Source organism: Alternaria infectoria (assembly GCF_024043175.1).
Source record: "Alternaria infectoria strain BMP 0036 chromosome Unknown scaffold_3, whole genome shotgun sequence".
Classification (NCBI taxonomy): Eukaryota; Fungi; Ascomycota; class Dothideomycetes; order Pleosporales; family Pleosporaceae; genus Alternaria; species Alternaria infectoria.
The window spans coordinates 2,088,787-2,103,415 of record NW_026250692.1 but is presented as its reverse complement, the minus strand read 5'-3'; the positions used below and the strand labels follow the sequence as shown (position 1 = coordinate 2,103,415).

Below are 14,629 nucleotides of genomic sequence, written 5' to 3'. Positions count from 1 at the left end.
ACGCAAGATGAGCAGCAATACCTCTGAGGAGAACTTCGAGTGGGTTGAGACGCCGCCGGCGCCCTCGCCCACGACGCCCGAGTTCGACTGCGGCGTCAAGACGACATCGGTATGTGGTTGCATGTGGTCAATTTAACGAGCACCCCACCAGCCATTGAGCGTCAACACCGCGGGCCCGTAAGCTGACATTTGGCGATCAACAGTACCCGACCATTGCGAATGCTCCTCTGCCCGCTGAAGGTTCCGGTCGCGATTCGTTCAACAACTATGCCCTCATCTCGCTGTTGGTGGGCGTCCCCGCCTACATCACCTGGAGCTGGGGCATGGGCTTCAAGACATGGGTTTTCCTCGCCCTTGTCCTCTTCCTCCCCATTCTAGGTCCCTTCTGGTGGCTCACCTCTGAGTTCGCGCCCCGCAAGAACGAAAAGGCCAAACTGCCCGGCAAGCCCATCGAGCACTACCTCAAGTTCAACAAGCCCGAGGACCGCGACGCATACTACGGCAAGAAGCAGATCCCCATCGAGACGTTCCAGGAGAAGTACTTCGACGGCGAGGTAGAGCTCAATGGCGACATGCTCGAGATCCTCGAATGGCGCCACGACTGGTCCAAGCCCCGCTTCACACTTGGATTGATCAAGCACTTCCTGTTTGGCATGATTCCCGAGATGATCGTCCACTCCAGGTCCCAGGGTACGTGTCTAGACGATTTATCGACTGATGATATGCTGACCCCGCTTCAGACGAAGAACAGGTACGCGACCACTACGACCGCGGTGACGACTTCTACGGCTGGTTCCTCGGCCCACGCATGATTTACACCTCCGGTATCATCTCCGACATCAACACCGAAGAGAGCCTCGAACAGCTCCAGGACAACAAGATGTCAGTCGTCTGCGAAAAGATCGGCCTGAAGAAGGGCGAGAAGATGCTCGACATTGGCTGCGGTTGGGGAACCCTCACCAGGTTCGCCTCCGTGAACTACGGCGCTCACGTCACTGGTGTCACTCTCGGTCGCAACCAGACTGCTTGGGGCAACAACGGCCTTAGGAAGTCTGGCATCGAAGAGAGCCAGTCCAACGTTCTCTGCATGGACTACCGTGATATTCCCCTTCCTCCTGGTGGCTACCAGAAGATTACCTGTCTCGAGATGGCCGAGCACGTCGGTGTCCGCCACTTGAGCTCCTTCTTCCGCCAAGTTTACGACATGCTCGACGACGATGGTGTCTTCTTCCTCCAAATCGCTGGTCTCCGTAAGGCTTGGCAATTCGAGGACTTTACCTGGGGTCTCTTCATGAACAAATACGTCTTCCCCGGTGCCGACGCTTCTACTCCCCTTGGTTTCGTCATCGACACGCTCGAGGGTGCTGGTTTTGAGGTCAAGATGGTCGACACCATCGGTGTACACTACTCTGCTACTCTCTGGAGGTGGTACCGCAACTGGCTCGCCAACAAGGAGAAGGTTGTTGCCAAGTACGGCATTCGATGGTTCAAGGTAAGCAACGGGTCGCGTACTTATGTTGCCAGATGCTAATCATGTCCAGATCTGGGAATACTTCCTCGCCTACTCTACGATCGCCTCCCGCCAGGGAACTGCTACCTGCTTCCAGATCACTTGCGTCAAGAACCTCAACGCTGTTCACCGCATCGACGGTATCAACACCCAGTTCAGTCTGTCTGCTGCGCTCGCTGCTAGCAGGGCGAAGCTGTCCAAGGCGCAGTAAGCTTCACGTGTAACGATGTATCCGGATTTCGCCAAGTCTCGTACGCATAATACAACACGAGTACGATAGCAGAGGAAACATATAAGAAGGCTTTCAGGATCTACGAGAAGGAGACGTGGGGGTGGTTCAGATAGGGGCTGAAGTAAGATGGTAGTCAGTGGCCGAAGCCGTTGGTTTGATACAGCCCACAGGGCTTGTCAACATTCATGAACATGAGAATATGCACACTCATGGAAGGATTATGTATCTTGAGAAAGCACAAACGAACGTTACGCATCTCACTGTCTGTCCCGTGCTGACCTTACCAAATGAGTTTGAAAACACAAGCCACACTGGCGTCTCCACTCCAACGGCCGATTCTGCCTGATGCGTTTGATTCTAGCTGCTATTCTATGGACGCAAACTATCCCCAATTGTGTTTCTTCTCCACTCGGCACTGCGGGTTGTCCCCACGATACCTTTACTTTGACTCATATTCCCCACTATGTTACCCTCATCTTTTACCAACTCCCAATATTCCCAAATCTTCCTGGTTTTTGCCAACTATAGTTATTTACCAATTCCAAAATTTCCCATCAAAACAGATCACCAAGGGTAAGCATCACTGCACAACCACCCCCCTGTCGTACAGTAAAACTAACAGCCCTACCGTGGTATGGTCTAGTGGTATGACGTCGCGTTGTGGCTGGCGGACAACTTAGCTTGTCCCGATCCAGATCCGCGCCAGCCTGGGTTCGAGTACGTTTGAACCTCCTAAATTGAGTCGGTTTACTGAGACATTGTTCGCTAACATGTCTATAGTTCCCAGTACCGCCAATTTGCGACACTTCTTTTTTGCAGATTTTTTCGGCTCTTCCTCTTCCCCGACTTGAGTGCTTGGGTGAGCGTTAGTAGACGGGAGAAATGATGACCTTTTGCTCTCTTATTGCTTTTAGGTCATTCAGTTGTAGTGTTTGCTACTCGTGTGAAACTGTGGATTGGGACTAAGTGCTTCTGGTAGCATTTAAGGATTCGATCTTTATTCTGTGCATATTCCAGAAATTCCTGTTCTAATATAGAAGTTCGAGGCTGAGGTCTATAAGTACCTGTCGTATTTGAGCCCCATCGCAAGTACAACTTCTAGATGCTCACACTACCAGCTATGGTGTGTGACTCTAGCCAAGTAAGAGCACGAGAAGACGGAGTCATGATCAATGAGCAGTACATGTCACTTGATGATAACGGTAAATGGCATGCAAAGCTTCACGTGAAGCCAATAATTTTGATCCATTCCGGACGCCCCATACCGTCCACAAAGTCTAGCAATACCCCAACACGCCATAGTTGCGCAAGACTGCAACGTGATCTCCGAGGCTTTCACGCCTCTATAACAACAATTTTCACCTCTTCCACCCACTTTCTTCCAGCACAGCCAACCTCCTCCCTATACTGCCAAAGCACACACAACTGCAAAAGAGAACACTGCCCACCCACGTCACCACAGCCAGGTTCTCGTAGCTGATCATGCCAGCGAAGAGCTCTGGTGTAACGACTGGTGCTGGCCTGCCTTTTGCATGTGTATGACTGCCCATGGAAGGAATTTGTGTAGCGTTTGTTGTGGCTGGTAGAGACGGCGAGGGAAGGACGTCGGGGTTCGAGAGGAAGATGAAGGATGTGAGGATGGACGTGACGGTGAGTGAGACGGAGAGACCGGGTTTCGAGCGATCAAGTATGTACCAGAGAGCGGGATTGACGAGGGCGAGTGTTAGGGTGAGTTGGAGGGTTGATTGCCAAGGGAGACGGCGCTGTGGGAGAGTGTTAATTAGGGTCGATGTGTGTAGTCAAGTGGTTCATGAGACTTACGATAGCGAACGCGATTCCTACAAAGGCTGCTACGCTCCTTACCACATCGTTGATCTGCTCGCTGATGGGTGAATCGTGCGTCTCAGTCTCCTTGTCTCCATTCTCGTCCTCTCTCCGCTGCGCATCCCACACGAGATCAACGTATGGTAGCAGACTTCCCAGGGCAACCCCGAACAACCCCCAGGTGGCAAGGTAGGTCTGGCTCTTTTGATCAACACCTTCAACATGGACAGCTGCCAACTGCCTTGTCTCGTGCAGATGCGAGACAATGACTCCGTAGATGACGCCAAAGACGTATAATGCTACGAGCTTGCCCAGAATCACGACGTATCTCCAAACGCCGTGGCGCGGTTGCTTGACCGAGTGACTCCTCCGCCTTCCTTCGACTTTGCCCATGGCGGACCCTTTCCTGGCCTGTGTCTTCAAGCTCAGTCCGCCATCAGGACTTCCCATGCCCGTTTCCCAGGGCTGGAAGCCCATGGCAGTGTGTGCGGGGGTCTCGGAGCCAGTGCCCCAGGGCGTTTCCGCCGTGCTGAGTTCACCCGCCGTGTTCGCGCCCGTCTCGTCGTAAATGCCGGATAGCGTGCTGCTCGTCATGTTCAAGTAGCTCTTGTTCCGCGGCGGCGGCCCCCTCTCCCTCTCCTGGTCTTCCGAGTCATCGTCGCGCGAGTTGAAGGTCCTGAGTAAGCGCGCATTGAGCTGCGCGAGGAAGTCAGACGATCTCCGGTTCTCGGTCGCGCTCGGAGGCGTGGCTTGTGAAAAGGCGTGCGTGGGCGAATCGGCCGTGTCGTTATGGGATTCGAAGTTGCGACGCGGGATGGGGCGGTAAATGTGCAGCGGAGGTGGCGCCGCTCTCGCTTTCGAAGCGTCTTCTTCCATAGCCGTCGCGCTTCAGTTCCGTCCTGGGCAGGGTCCCGCAAACTTCGTTGTTGTGTCGACCGCTGCAATGTATGCTTGCAATTACAATACAAGATAAAAGTAATACCAACAGCGAGCGTAAAGAAGAAAAGACAGGCGCGCTACCAGTCGCCGCACAATCAGATGCGCGTACTCGTATAACTGTTGCGGTGTTAGCACGCGAGGGCAAGTTGAACTCTAAACCCCGAGTCAGTGCACGTGAACCTTGAGCGTGTGCTGGCCTTATACCGGCATAATACTGGAGCCTCGCAAACATACCTCGTATAGGCAATCAAAGCAATACTGAGAGCGGAGAAATCGTACAACGTGCAGTGAGGGGACAGTGAGGCAAATGTAGGCTAGCACGCTGATCTGACGTTGGCAGGCCAGCTTCTTGCACATGTTACAGAATGGCTTTCATGTGAAGATCGGCCTACTTTCCGCCTGCGTGACCCGCTGTCATCCGCATTCCCAACAAATCCAGTGGATGTACATGTTTCATTATATGCGGCTACACTGTGCTGGAGAACGTACTGATACACAAGACGCTCGCTCCCTAGTGACGCTAGCCCTCTGCTGTCATGGCTTCGAGATGCTGTCTAAAACACAGCTGCGAGAAAACCACTTTTGGTGCCCATCTCCAAGCGCAACCGACTCCGGCAGAAAATGCTAGGAACCAAATGCACGTGTTTTGCCGTCATAACGCTGATGTCTACGTCGTCCCTTCGTAAAGTTTGTCGTTCCACTCCTCGAGAGCTACCCCACTACGCGCCATGCCCGCTCAGTCGACGATAGGTTGGAGAATGTTACCACTAATGAAGATGTCAGCTCGTGGACGCAACTAGATATGCCGTGAAACTTACGCTACGATGTTGGCCCAGCCGATGAGACGCCAGTGCTTCTCGATACGTCTGGACAACGCCACCTTCTCACCGATCTCTGTGCATGCAGGTGAAGTGAGGGACAGACGGGCAGCGTCAGCCTTGACAGCAACAACCTTGGCACCGGTAGCGGTTGACCCAATGTTGACCATCTGCGCGAGTGTTAGCTTTGTCATCTGCCATCGTGGATAGAAACTTACCAAGACTTCGTTCTTTGCAAGCTTGGCTACCTTGGCCTGCTTGCCGTCTGCAGTCTTGACACCAAGCAATCTCCGGAGGAGGAAGTAGTTGACTTCGAGTTCAGTGTAGATGTTGGGAAGGTGTCCACGGAGACCTAGGACGAAACCAACGAGACGATCCGCACGGCACAGAGTAGGGTCAACGCGTGTACCGACACCTGTTGTGTGTTAGTTGAGTGGTGCATGAGTCTGCAGGAATCGTCACGTACCGATCAGTCCTCCCGGAACGGCGAACTTCAAATCGTTGTGCTCGGCAAACAGAGACACTACTCTTGAGAAGATAGGCTTGCACTGAATCTTTCCGGCGCTGTCCTTTGACACGATACCGGGCCTGATCTCAATCTCGTCTCCCAGCTTCAATACACCGGTCAAGATACTGCCACCAGCAACACCACCCTTCAGCTCATCGATTTCAGCACCAGGCTTGTTGACGTCAAAGGATCGAATGACGATCATGTGGGGCTTCGCGGAGAAGTCTCGTACTGGGACGGGGATCTTGCTGATGAGGTGCTCGTTGATGGCATCGATGTTGAACTTCAACTGGGCAGAAATGGGGATGATAGGCGAGCCATCGGCGACGGTTCCACGGATGAACTTGAGAATGGATTCGTAATGCGACGCAGCGCTGTCCTCCCGCATCAGGTCGACCTTGTTCTGAAGAATGATGATGTGGTTCAGCTTCATGATCTCAATGGCAGCAAGATGTTCACTTGTCTGCGGTTGCGGGCAAGTTTCGTTTCCAGCGATCAAGAGTAGCGCAGCGTCCATGACGGCGGCACCTGACAACATAGTACTCATGAGAATGTCGTGACCGGGGCAGTCGACGAAAGAGACGTGGCGCTTCAGTCTGTATTTGCCTTCGCATCCTTCACGCTCACACGCGGGGTCGACCTCCTTGTCGCTCTTGTATGACCGGTAGCATGTTGGGCGCGGGCACTCTGGGTTATCGCATTGGTAGATCTTCGCGTTGGCGTAACCGAGCTTGATGGTAATATTCCTCTCGAGTTCGTTCTTGAAACGGACTGTCTGCACACCGGAGATGGCCTTGACGACAGTACTCTTTCCGTGGGCGACGTGGCCAATGGTTCCAATGTTGATTGTGGCTTGGCGGGAGATGATCTCGGGCGACAGCGGGTTCAGCGTGGTGAGGTCGAGGGTGCTTGGGTCTGGTTGTTCGCTTGTGCGCGTTAGCTATGCAGCGCAGAGCCTCATGTCTTCAACACCTACGGAAGCTCTGGGCGCACGACGGGCGCCGCGGGTTCGCGGCCCTTCTTCATTGCGGACTTGGGCTTCGTCTCCTCAATCTCCTCATGTTCCGACATGCTCTCGTCATCGCGGTGGTCGTGGTCGGATTCGGACTCCATGCTGGGCAACTTGGGATTGAGTTTGGGGATCGGGGCGTAGTTGGTTTGGTGGTTTCGGATGAGGTATTAGACTGGTCAGTCGAGCAGCTGCGGTGGTGGAGACTGGCGGCAGGCAACTTTCGACTTCAAATCCCACACAAAGTGACTCAAACCCAAATCCGGAACAGCCCACCTGCCTGTGGCGGGGCTGCGTGCTGCGTCCAAGCGTCCCGGCCAAAGGTTCCGCCGGCCTGCTGAAGAAAATCTCAATCGCGGCCGTCCCTGCCTTTCCTCTTCATTGAACAACGCAAACAAATTGCACACTCACGAAAAGCATTTTCTTTGGAGAGACCCGTCGTCTATGGACGGTGTGAGGTCTCCATGAGAACGAAAACCGTCTGTGAAGTGGAGAGGAATACTTTGGCTGATCTTGGGTGCGGTTTCTCCCTGCTTTTGCAGTGGGAGAGAGCGCAATGATTGGTCGTACATTACAGTTGACGTGATGGATGTGAAGGTGAGAGACTTCTCCATGGATGTGATGTTTCTCGGTAGCGACGCAGTCCTGGGCATAACCTCTTCGGACACTGCATGCTCATGATGAAATGTGCGATGCGACATCGCCACAAACTGGCTGTGCACTGGACAACGTGGCTCCGTTGAAAGATCTACATAAGCAGAGGTATCTCAGCCACACGAGCCAGATGTCGGGCTTCCTGGCCAGATGTTTAGGTGCTGGGATGTACGCTGCGGTTTAACGCCTCAGGGCGGGAAAGATAATGAACGACGCGGAACTCGAATGAGCAAGTGCCCCTTGGTGCCCTCTCCTACAGGGTCGTTAAAGCAAAATCACCTCATCATCTTGTCGAAATGTCTATATATCTTTGAGACACTGGTACCTTCTGCTTGTGTCAGAGTGTCCCTCGTACGCCTACACATCTTATGTCAGCTGCATGTGAGATGCTACGTTCATTTTATAAACTTCCAATGCTGCACGCCTGAGTGAAGTTGTTTGTGTCCCGATGCTCTTTGTGAGTATAGCATGGATGCTGCCATGTCCACAGGTCTGTTTGCGACTAGCTCACATCGTGCCAAACCCCATCATCCTGGCCATGGTAAACCCGCATGCCATTGTATAGTAATCTTGGAACGACTGTCTGGTAGAGCGCCATTAGGTCAGCTGCATCTACAGATCGACCTACCCCTGGGACGCAAAACACGGCTATCCTGGGAACGAGGGCTAGCACGATCCGCTAGTACTGGTAGAGCTACGGGCTGGGGAAGCGGGATGCTATCATCCCATAGCATCGAGAAGCACGGATGGATAAGCAGGCCGCGAAAGAGCATGTTGATCCTCCATCTTGGCCCAAACCATCTGGACAGCATACGTCGAAGATATTGGGTTGCTCCATGTAGATACCAGATGCGAAGGCCAGGCCGTCGTCGTGCGCCGCCCCATCGAGAGCGGCGCCGGTATCCCGCTTCCTAGCTGCATGGTAACGACGGAGTTTAGATGTACCGTGTGGGCTCAGTTGTTGATCTGACACAGCCAGTTCAGAACCTCCCACAAGCGCGCCGTATCGGGAACCCTTCCGCTTGCTTTTCAGGCTGAAACATATCAACTCGTCGACTTGGGGCAGCACCGGCCTCGAGACTGTCATTGGCCCAGACGCCCTCTGCGCGAGAGCCGGCGAGTCTGCGTTGGCAACCCTTGTTGCTCGAGATTGGCCCACCTCCTCCGACAACGTTGGCGCTGCCTTGCTTTTGCGCCTTTGCGCTCGCCGACTATGGGATATGGATTCTGATCAAGCGCATGAATATGCATACAACCCCGGCCTCTCCGTTTCACACTGGCTGCAGTCGACTGAGCTCGACCATGCCGACGACGACGTGGGAACCTCGCCCGAGCACTACTACTCCGCCTACACCACGACGACCGAGCACGCAGCAGCACCTCCCTCACCGCAACGCGGCCTCGACATGCCCGCAGCGCGGCAGCGGCAGCCCATGACGAACGGCGCGCGCTCCACCTCCAAAGCGGCCGTGAGGTCTGCCTCGAATCCTGCATCGCCGCCCGCGGCCACTCGCTCCTCCCCCCAGGTCTCCAACAAAGTGAGGGCCCTCGCCGAGCGCTTCGAGCAGTCGCCCACCAGCAGCTCGACGGCGACCTCGCCTGCCGTGCGCTCTCGCTCCAGGACGCCGAGCCGGGCTGGGGCGGGCACGCACGACGTCGCCCGGCGTGCGCATGCCTCGATCTCGTCGACAGCATCGGCTGCACGCCCGAGCAAAGAGGCCTCGTACGGGCCGCACAAGTTCAACAACCTCAAGCCGCGCGACAGGCCCCAGCCCGCCCCGGCATCGCCTCGCAACGCGCGCCGCACGAATGGCAGCCGGAGCAGCATCGACCACCACGTCTCGTCGACGCCCAAGAAGGTGGCCTCGCCGAATCGGGCGTCTGCACCCAGCGGGCGGCAGCTGTTTGGCGAAGTGCTGACGGGCCAGGACGTGCTCTCGCCAGGCTTCGGGATTCCCGTTCTCGACAACACGCACGGCGACGCTGCACCACCGGCGGCCGCCTTCACCAGCCCGCACCATGGCCGCTCTGCCAGCGCGGCGACCTCAGCCTTCGCCGACGACATGCAACACGCCGCGCGCGCACATGCGCAAGAACAAACTCCTGCACGGTCGCCCCAACGACACACGCCGCGTTCGAGGATACCCGTAGCGACACGGCGTTTGAGCGCCGGCTCCGACTCAAACTCGTCGACGCGCTCCGTCAAGTACACCCCAACCCGCGCCATGAACCACAGCAACCGCGCCTCGCCCACCCGGATGGACAGGGTACTGGCTGCAGCGGCTGTCGCTCCAGTCTCCCGGGGCACAGACCAGTCCACGCTCCCCGCATTAGCCTACCGTGGATATCGCGAGCGAGGGAAGTCGCCCTTGGGTGCCAGGAGCGGACCAAGTGTGTCCGCTGTCGTCAATGCCCCGCCGCACCCAACGTCGCCTCGCCTGCGCAACTCGAGAGAACGCCAGCCGCTCCAGCCCTCGCCCGCTTCCCACTCGACAGGCACCGGCCCCCATGGTGAGCAGGAGTACTTCCCACTCGCGAGCAGCTTCGACCCGCCCCAAGAGCAACTCGCGGGGCTGCCTGGCGTTGCTGAGATCGAGCAATCCCATGAGACCCGTGCGCAGACGCAGGGCCAGCGCATGTCGCGCGACGAGCACTCGTCACCCTCGCCCGAACAACAGCGTCTGAGCCTCCAGACGTCCAGCCTCACGGTACCGCCGCTCGAGCAGCCAGCATCAGCCGTGACCGACTTCGACGAATCGCCTGTACTAGGGCTTCCAGGAAGCTTTGTTCTCACGCCGCCGACCGCACACCAGGAGCCGGACCACCAGCTCTTGCAACCGCACGTCTTCCACCCGCCGCCGCAGAGGACTGCTCCTCCCCCACAGCGGCCTGCTCCACAATCCCCTGAAATGGAGCAGTCAGAGCTAGGCGTTCGGGAATCAATACCCATCATGCTCAGCGAGGAGCCGCCGTCACATTCATGGGAGCCCGACTCCGAAAGCTTCAGCGCAGGCCTTCAGGCTCTATCGTATGGGTATAGTTCTGATCAAACACACGATGCTAGAGATATGCCATCCATCTCTCGCCATGATACAAAAGGATCGCCAGGAGATTCGCTTCCTAAGCGTGACACGCTGTATCCGGATGACTCTGCCAGTCTTGGTCCCTATAGAACACTCGGATCGCTGACGCTGAACACGGAGACGTACAGCGTCGTAAACTCAGTCTTGAACATGTATCATCAATCGCCGGTTATATCCCCAGAGTTGGCGTCGGTATCGAAGGAAAGGGTGCAGCAGGTCTCGCCCGTCATTGCACAGCACAAAGATTGGGCCTCGAAAGAGTCTACAGAGACGTATCTCGCTCGACTGTTAAGTGACGCCAACGGCTCGAAACACGACAAGTCGAGGCGCGAGCCCATGAGAGTGGCGTCCCCGTCACGCCCGGATTCGTACACACCACAGCTGCACCAGGAATCGCCAGAAGTTGATGGCGGCGGGACGGCAATCATCTATACTTCGTCCTCGCGACGTTACTCACAAAATTCAGCAGGCTCCACCACCACGACCATCCAGGAGGATGCGTCTCATTCCGGCAGTTCTTCTGGAGACCCTTCTCACAACGCGCTATCACGAACCTCAACAGATGAGCACAAATCTGTCGCAACCAACCGCATTGAGCTCCCACAACTTGCTTGGACGAATGGCGGACTCGGACTTGACTTACAGCACAGTATGCCGCATTCACTTCCGGCGCCTCCCCGTCCCAACTATTCACCGCCGCCCCCACCCGTGAACCCATCCATCGACCAACAACTCTCCTCTCGCCCAAATGCCTACAACGTTGCGCCACAACATCAACAGCTTTCACGCCCCATGCTCAACGACGACAAGTTCGAAATGCATCCCGCACGATCACGTACTCCTGTTCTTCACGTTCAAGAACAGAGTCTTGAGGATCGATACGGTACCCCACAGCCTATTGAGAGTACTATTGATCTGCCAAGTGAAGCCGAGAAAGGTGAAGACGGCCAACCTGATCCTGCCAGGCAAGCTTTGATAAAGCGATATCGCACGCTGGAAGAGCTGCTTACAACGGAACATCAATTCTGCATAGATATGATGATCGCACACAACATCTTCGAGGCGACCGCGCAGAATATGATGAGCGAGAAGGAGAAGAGGTTGCTGTTCAGTAACTGCAAAGAACTGGAGAAGTTCTCTTTGTCGCTGTTCCGTGCATTCAAGAAGGCTGCAAAGCCCATCGTCAACTATGAGATACCGCCTCCAACCGGACCCTGGAACCGTGACTCCTCTGATGGTAAATCGCACGATTCTGGAGAATCACCGATGCATGCTCGGCGACCATCTGAAGACTCACCAAATCAGTTTGAGAACTGCACTCTGGAGAATGATCGATTGACCACCATTGGTCAAGTCTTCTTGGACAACAAGGAGAAGATGGAAAGACTTTACACGACATATTTCCTGAATCAGGACAATGCCAGTGCTTTCATCAAGAAGAACCAAGGAAATGAGGCGTTATCTGGATGGGTTACTGCTTGCTTCGAGCAAGTGGAAAACATGACCCAAGCGTGGGATCTGGACTCTCTATTGTTGAAGCCGTGTCAACGCTTGTTGAAGTATCCGCTGATCCTTCAGTCCTTGCAAGAGATCACCGACCCGGACCATCCCGATCTACCGAAGATCAAAGAAGCATTCGAAGAATTGAGAGCAATGAGTCAGCGCATCAATCAGGCCAAAGCCCGTTCTGATACCTTCCGTGCTGCTGCTTCGGAGGGCAAGAAAGAGAAGAAGAGCGGCCTGGGCAAGACTTTTGTCAAGGCTTTCATTCCCAAGGTCGACAAGAGTAAAGCGTACGACGAAGCCGACAAAACTTTCAAAGACCAGGACTACAAGTCGAAAGAACAGAAGTTCGGTGGGCACTTTTTCCAGCTTCAGATCGTTATTCGCGATTTTGAACAGTATCTTGATTCGATCACCGAGCATTACCTTCAGCTTAACATCGTGTTTTTGGGCTTCATCACTGTCTGCGAGGTGGCACCATCCGTGTATCCGGAGATTGAAAGCACATGGCGAAAATGGGCAATGGCTCATTTCGAGCTGCAGAACAAGGCATTGGAAGATCACGTAAGGATTTGAGCAGCACGCCGCCTATATACCGCTAACCATGTCACAGAAAGCTGCCGTTCGAAGCCGTGTCCTAAAGCCCGTCGGCGATCTCTGGGAGATGTGGGTGTCGTATCAGAAGACTATCGAGCAGCGCAAAAAGTACCTGCTATACTACGTCAAGCACAAACAAGCACTTGACCGTGGCGAAAAGGTCGACCCGGACCTAGAGGAGTCATCCAAAAAGTTCAGCACGATCAACGACACACTCAAACACGAACTACCACTTCTGTATGAAAGAACAAAGGGTCTTATGCGCACGCTTATGACTCTGTTCATGTGTTTGCAAAAGGACTGGTACAAGACTTGCTCGAAGAAGATTCTCCCACTGCTTGAGAGCGAGCCGCAACACACGACATCTCTTCGATACGACCTCGAATCGTACGTTGAACGCTTCCACTCGGACTACAAGCCGATGCAGGATCTCGCGAACAGATTGGGTATCATCAACAGGAATCTCCTGGTCGACATTTCCAACATGACGTCTCCTGTTCCAACACTCTCTTCCGACGGCGGCGGCGGCTCGTCCCGCAACTCATCGTCGCGGCGCACTGAATCTATCGGGAGCGAAGCATCAATGCTTGACTCGAAAACGCGGAATAGCGGCGGTTATGCACCCCGATCACATCCGCGGAGTCTTGATAACCCGCCACGCTCATCCCCGGCAGGGCCAGCGTACCCCTCTCTCTACCCACCCAATGGATCAGGTCGGGCTGGCCCTGGACCTACATCATTACGGGAAGCACGCGCACTCAGTCCTGTGTCTGACAACAGTGACTCTACCATAGTGCGCAAAGAGCGACGCAACACCGGTCCTTCTCGCAACAGCCACAACTACATGGGTCTCGACGGAGCAGTAGACATAGAGCACTCGCCATTGAGTATCAACGCATTCGACTTCCCACCGCAACTAGGCCCGTCTTTCCTCTCACCCTCGCAACCTATTACCCACACATTCTCCGCGCCCACCTCTCAGCCACCATCATTACCGGGATCCACACGCGCATCCGGTGTCTTCAACTCTGCGCTACCGATGTCAGATTCGCCTCTTCGTGGCAGTGTCGAAGACCTTCCCACTACACCCGCCGATACCGACGAGCCAGAGGTACTCTTCCTGGCAGCCAGTCTCTTCGAGTTCAACATTGCGCACGACCGCCGCGAAGGCGGAATACCATACCTTGTGTATGTGCCTGGCGAGATATTCGATGTAATCGGCATGAAGGGTGAGCTATGGCTCGCGCGAAACCAAGACGACCAAACGAAGACAGTGGGATGGATTTGGGAAAAGCATTTTGCGCGCATTTTACCCGAAGATGCATAGTTTGGCTAGCCAGTTTCAAGAGCAGTTGGATTACAACGAAGATCGGAATTTGCTTACCTTTGGGTTTTGCGGGCGGCGTTTTCGGCGATTGTGTCACCTGACCCAACGGGCGTTTGTGTGTATCTGGGTGTGTTCCTTACCGCGTTCGGCTTCTCTTTTTCGTATGTGATTCCCCCAAATCCCTCCTTCTCTCCTTGATACCTTCGAACGCCGAGAGTCCTTCTCTCTCTCTCTCTCTTTCTACATTCTGGCTTTCTTCGAATGCGCAACATCTACGACTGCGGCTGCTGGGGGCGAGAGAGGCATTGCCGGCGTCTAAGCTTTGGTGTCTTTTTATACCTACTTTCCTTGTATGTATTTACGAGAGAGATGATTTACAATACCTTTTGAGAGGCCGTCTTTGGGTTCAATCTGGCATGATTGATGTGTGGTTTGGCTATATTTGGCGACGATGTTTTGTTGCTTTGTTATTTTGGAGAGAGGGGTTGTTGCGCTAGTGTATGAATATGAATATTTGAGAGGGACTTTATGGATCTTGAATGAAGTGTTTGCATTGCAGTTGCTGCTACTACTTCGGCATTGACTGTCCGTGGCGAACCAGGCGGACTGAGCGTAGAACTCAGGT

At 54.7% G+C, this 14,629-nt stretch overlaps 4 protein-coding genes across 4 annotated transcripts; 2 read left to right on the top strand and 2 right to left on the bottom strand.

Moving 5' to 3' along the window:
• Nucleotides 1–7: 7 nt before the first annotated feature.
• MT2 (Sphingolipid C9-methyltransferase 2) lies at nucleotides 8–1,721 on the top strand (the record flags this gene model as incomplete). The annotated part of the gene is made up of 4 exons (XM_051494345.1): nucleotides 8–109; nucleotides 204–690; nucleotides 741–1,492; nucleotides 1,542–1,721. The coding sequence occupies 4 exons, from the start codon at nucleotides 8–10 to the stop codon at nucleotides 1,719–1,721; spliced, it is 1,521 nt and encodes a 506-aa protein (XP_051356024.1).
• Nucleotides 1,722–3,100: 1,379 nt separating this feature from the next.
• On the bottom strand, nucleotides 3,101–4,442 carry J4E92_002944 (uncharacterized protein; the record flags this gene model as incomplete). Its single annotated transcript, XM_051494344.1, has 2 exons — nucleotides 3,101–3,505; nucleotides 3,564–4,442. The coding sequence occupies 2 exons, from the start codon at nucleotides 4,440–4,442 to the stop codon at nucleotides 3,101–3,103; spliced, it is 1,284 nt and encodes a 427-aa protein (XP_051356023.1).
• A 799-nt stretch (nucleotides 4,443–5,241) lies between these two features.
• Nucleotides 5,242–6,944, bottom strand: GCD11 (eukaryotic translation initiation factor 2 subunit gamma; the record flags this gene model as incomplete). Its single annotated transcript, XM_051494343.1, has 5 exons — nucleotides 5,242–5,272; nucleotides 5,324–5,493; nucleotides 5,542–5,738; nucleotides 5,790–6,757; nucleotides 6,808–6,944. The coding sequence occupies 5 exons, from the start codon at nucleotides 6,942–6,944 to the stop codon at nucleotides 5,242–5,244; spliced, it is 1,503 nt and encodes a 500-aa protein (XP_051356022.1).
• A 1,770-nt stretch (nucleotides 6,945–8,714) lies between these two features.
• On the top strand, nucleotides 8,715–14,004 carry J4E92_002942 (uncharacterized protein; the record flags this gene model as incomplete). Its single annotated transcript, XM_051494342.1, has 2 exons — nucleotides 8,715–12,644; nucleotides 12,694–14,004. 2 exons carry the CDS (start codon nucleotides 8,715–8,717, stop codon nucleotides 14,002–14,004), a joined length of 5,241 nt encoding a protein of 1,746 aa, XP_051356021.1.
• Between the last annotated feature and the right edge of the window lie 625 nt (nucleotides 14,005–14,629).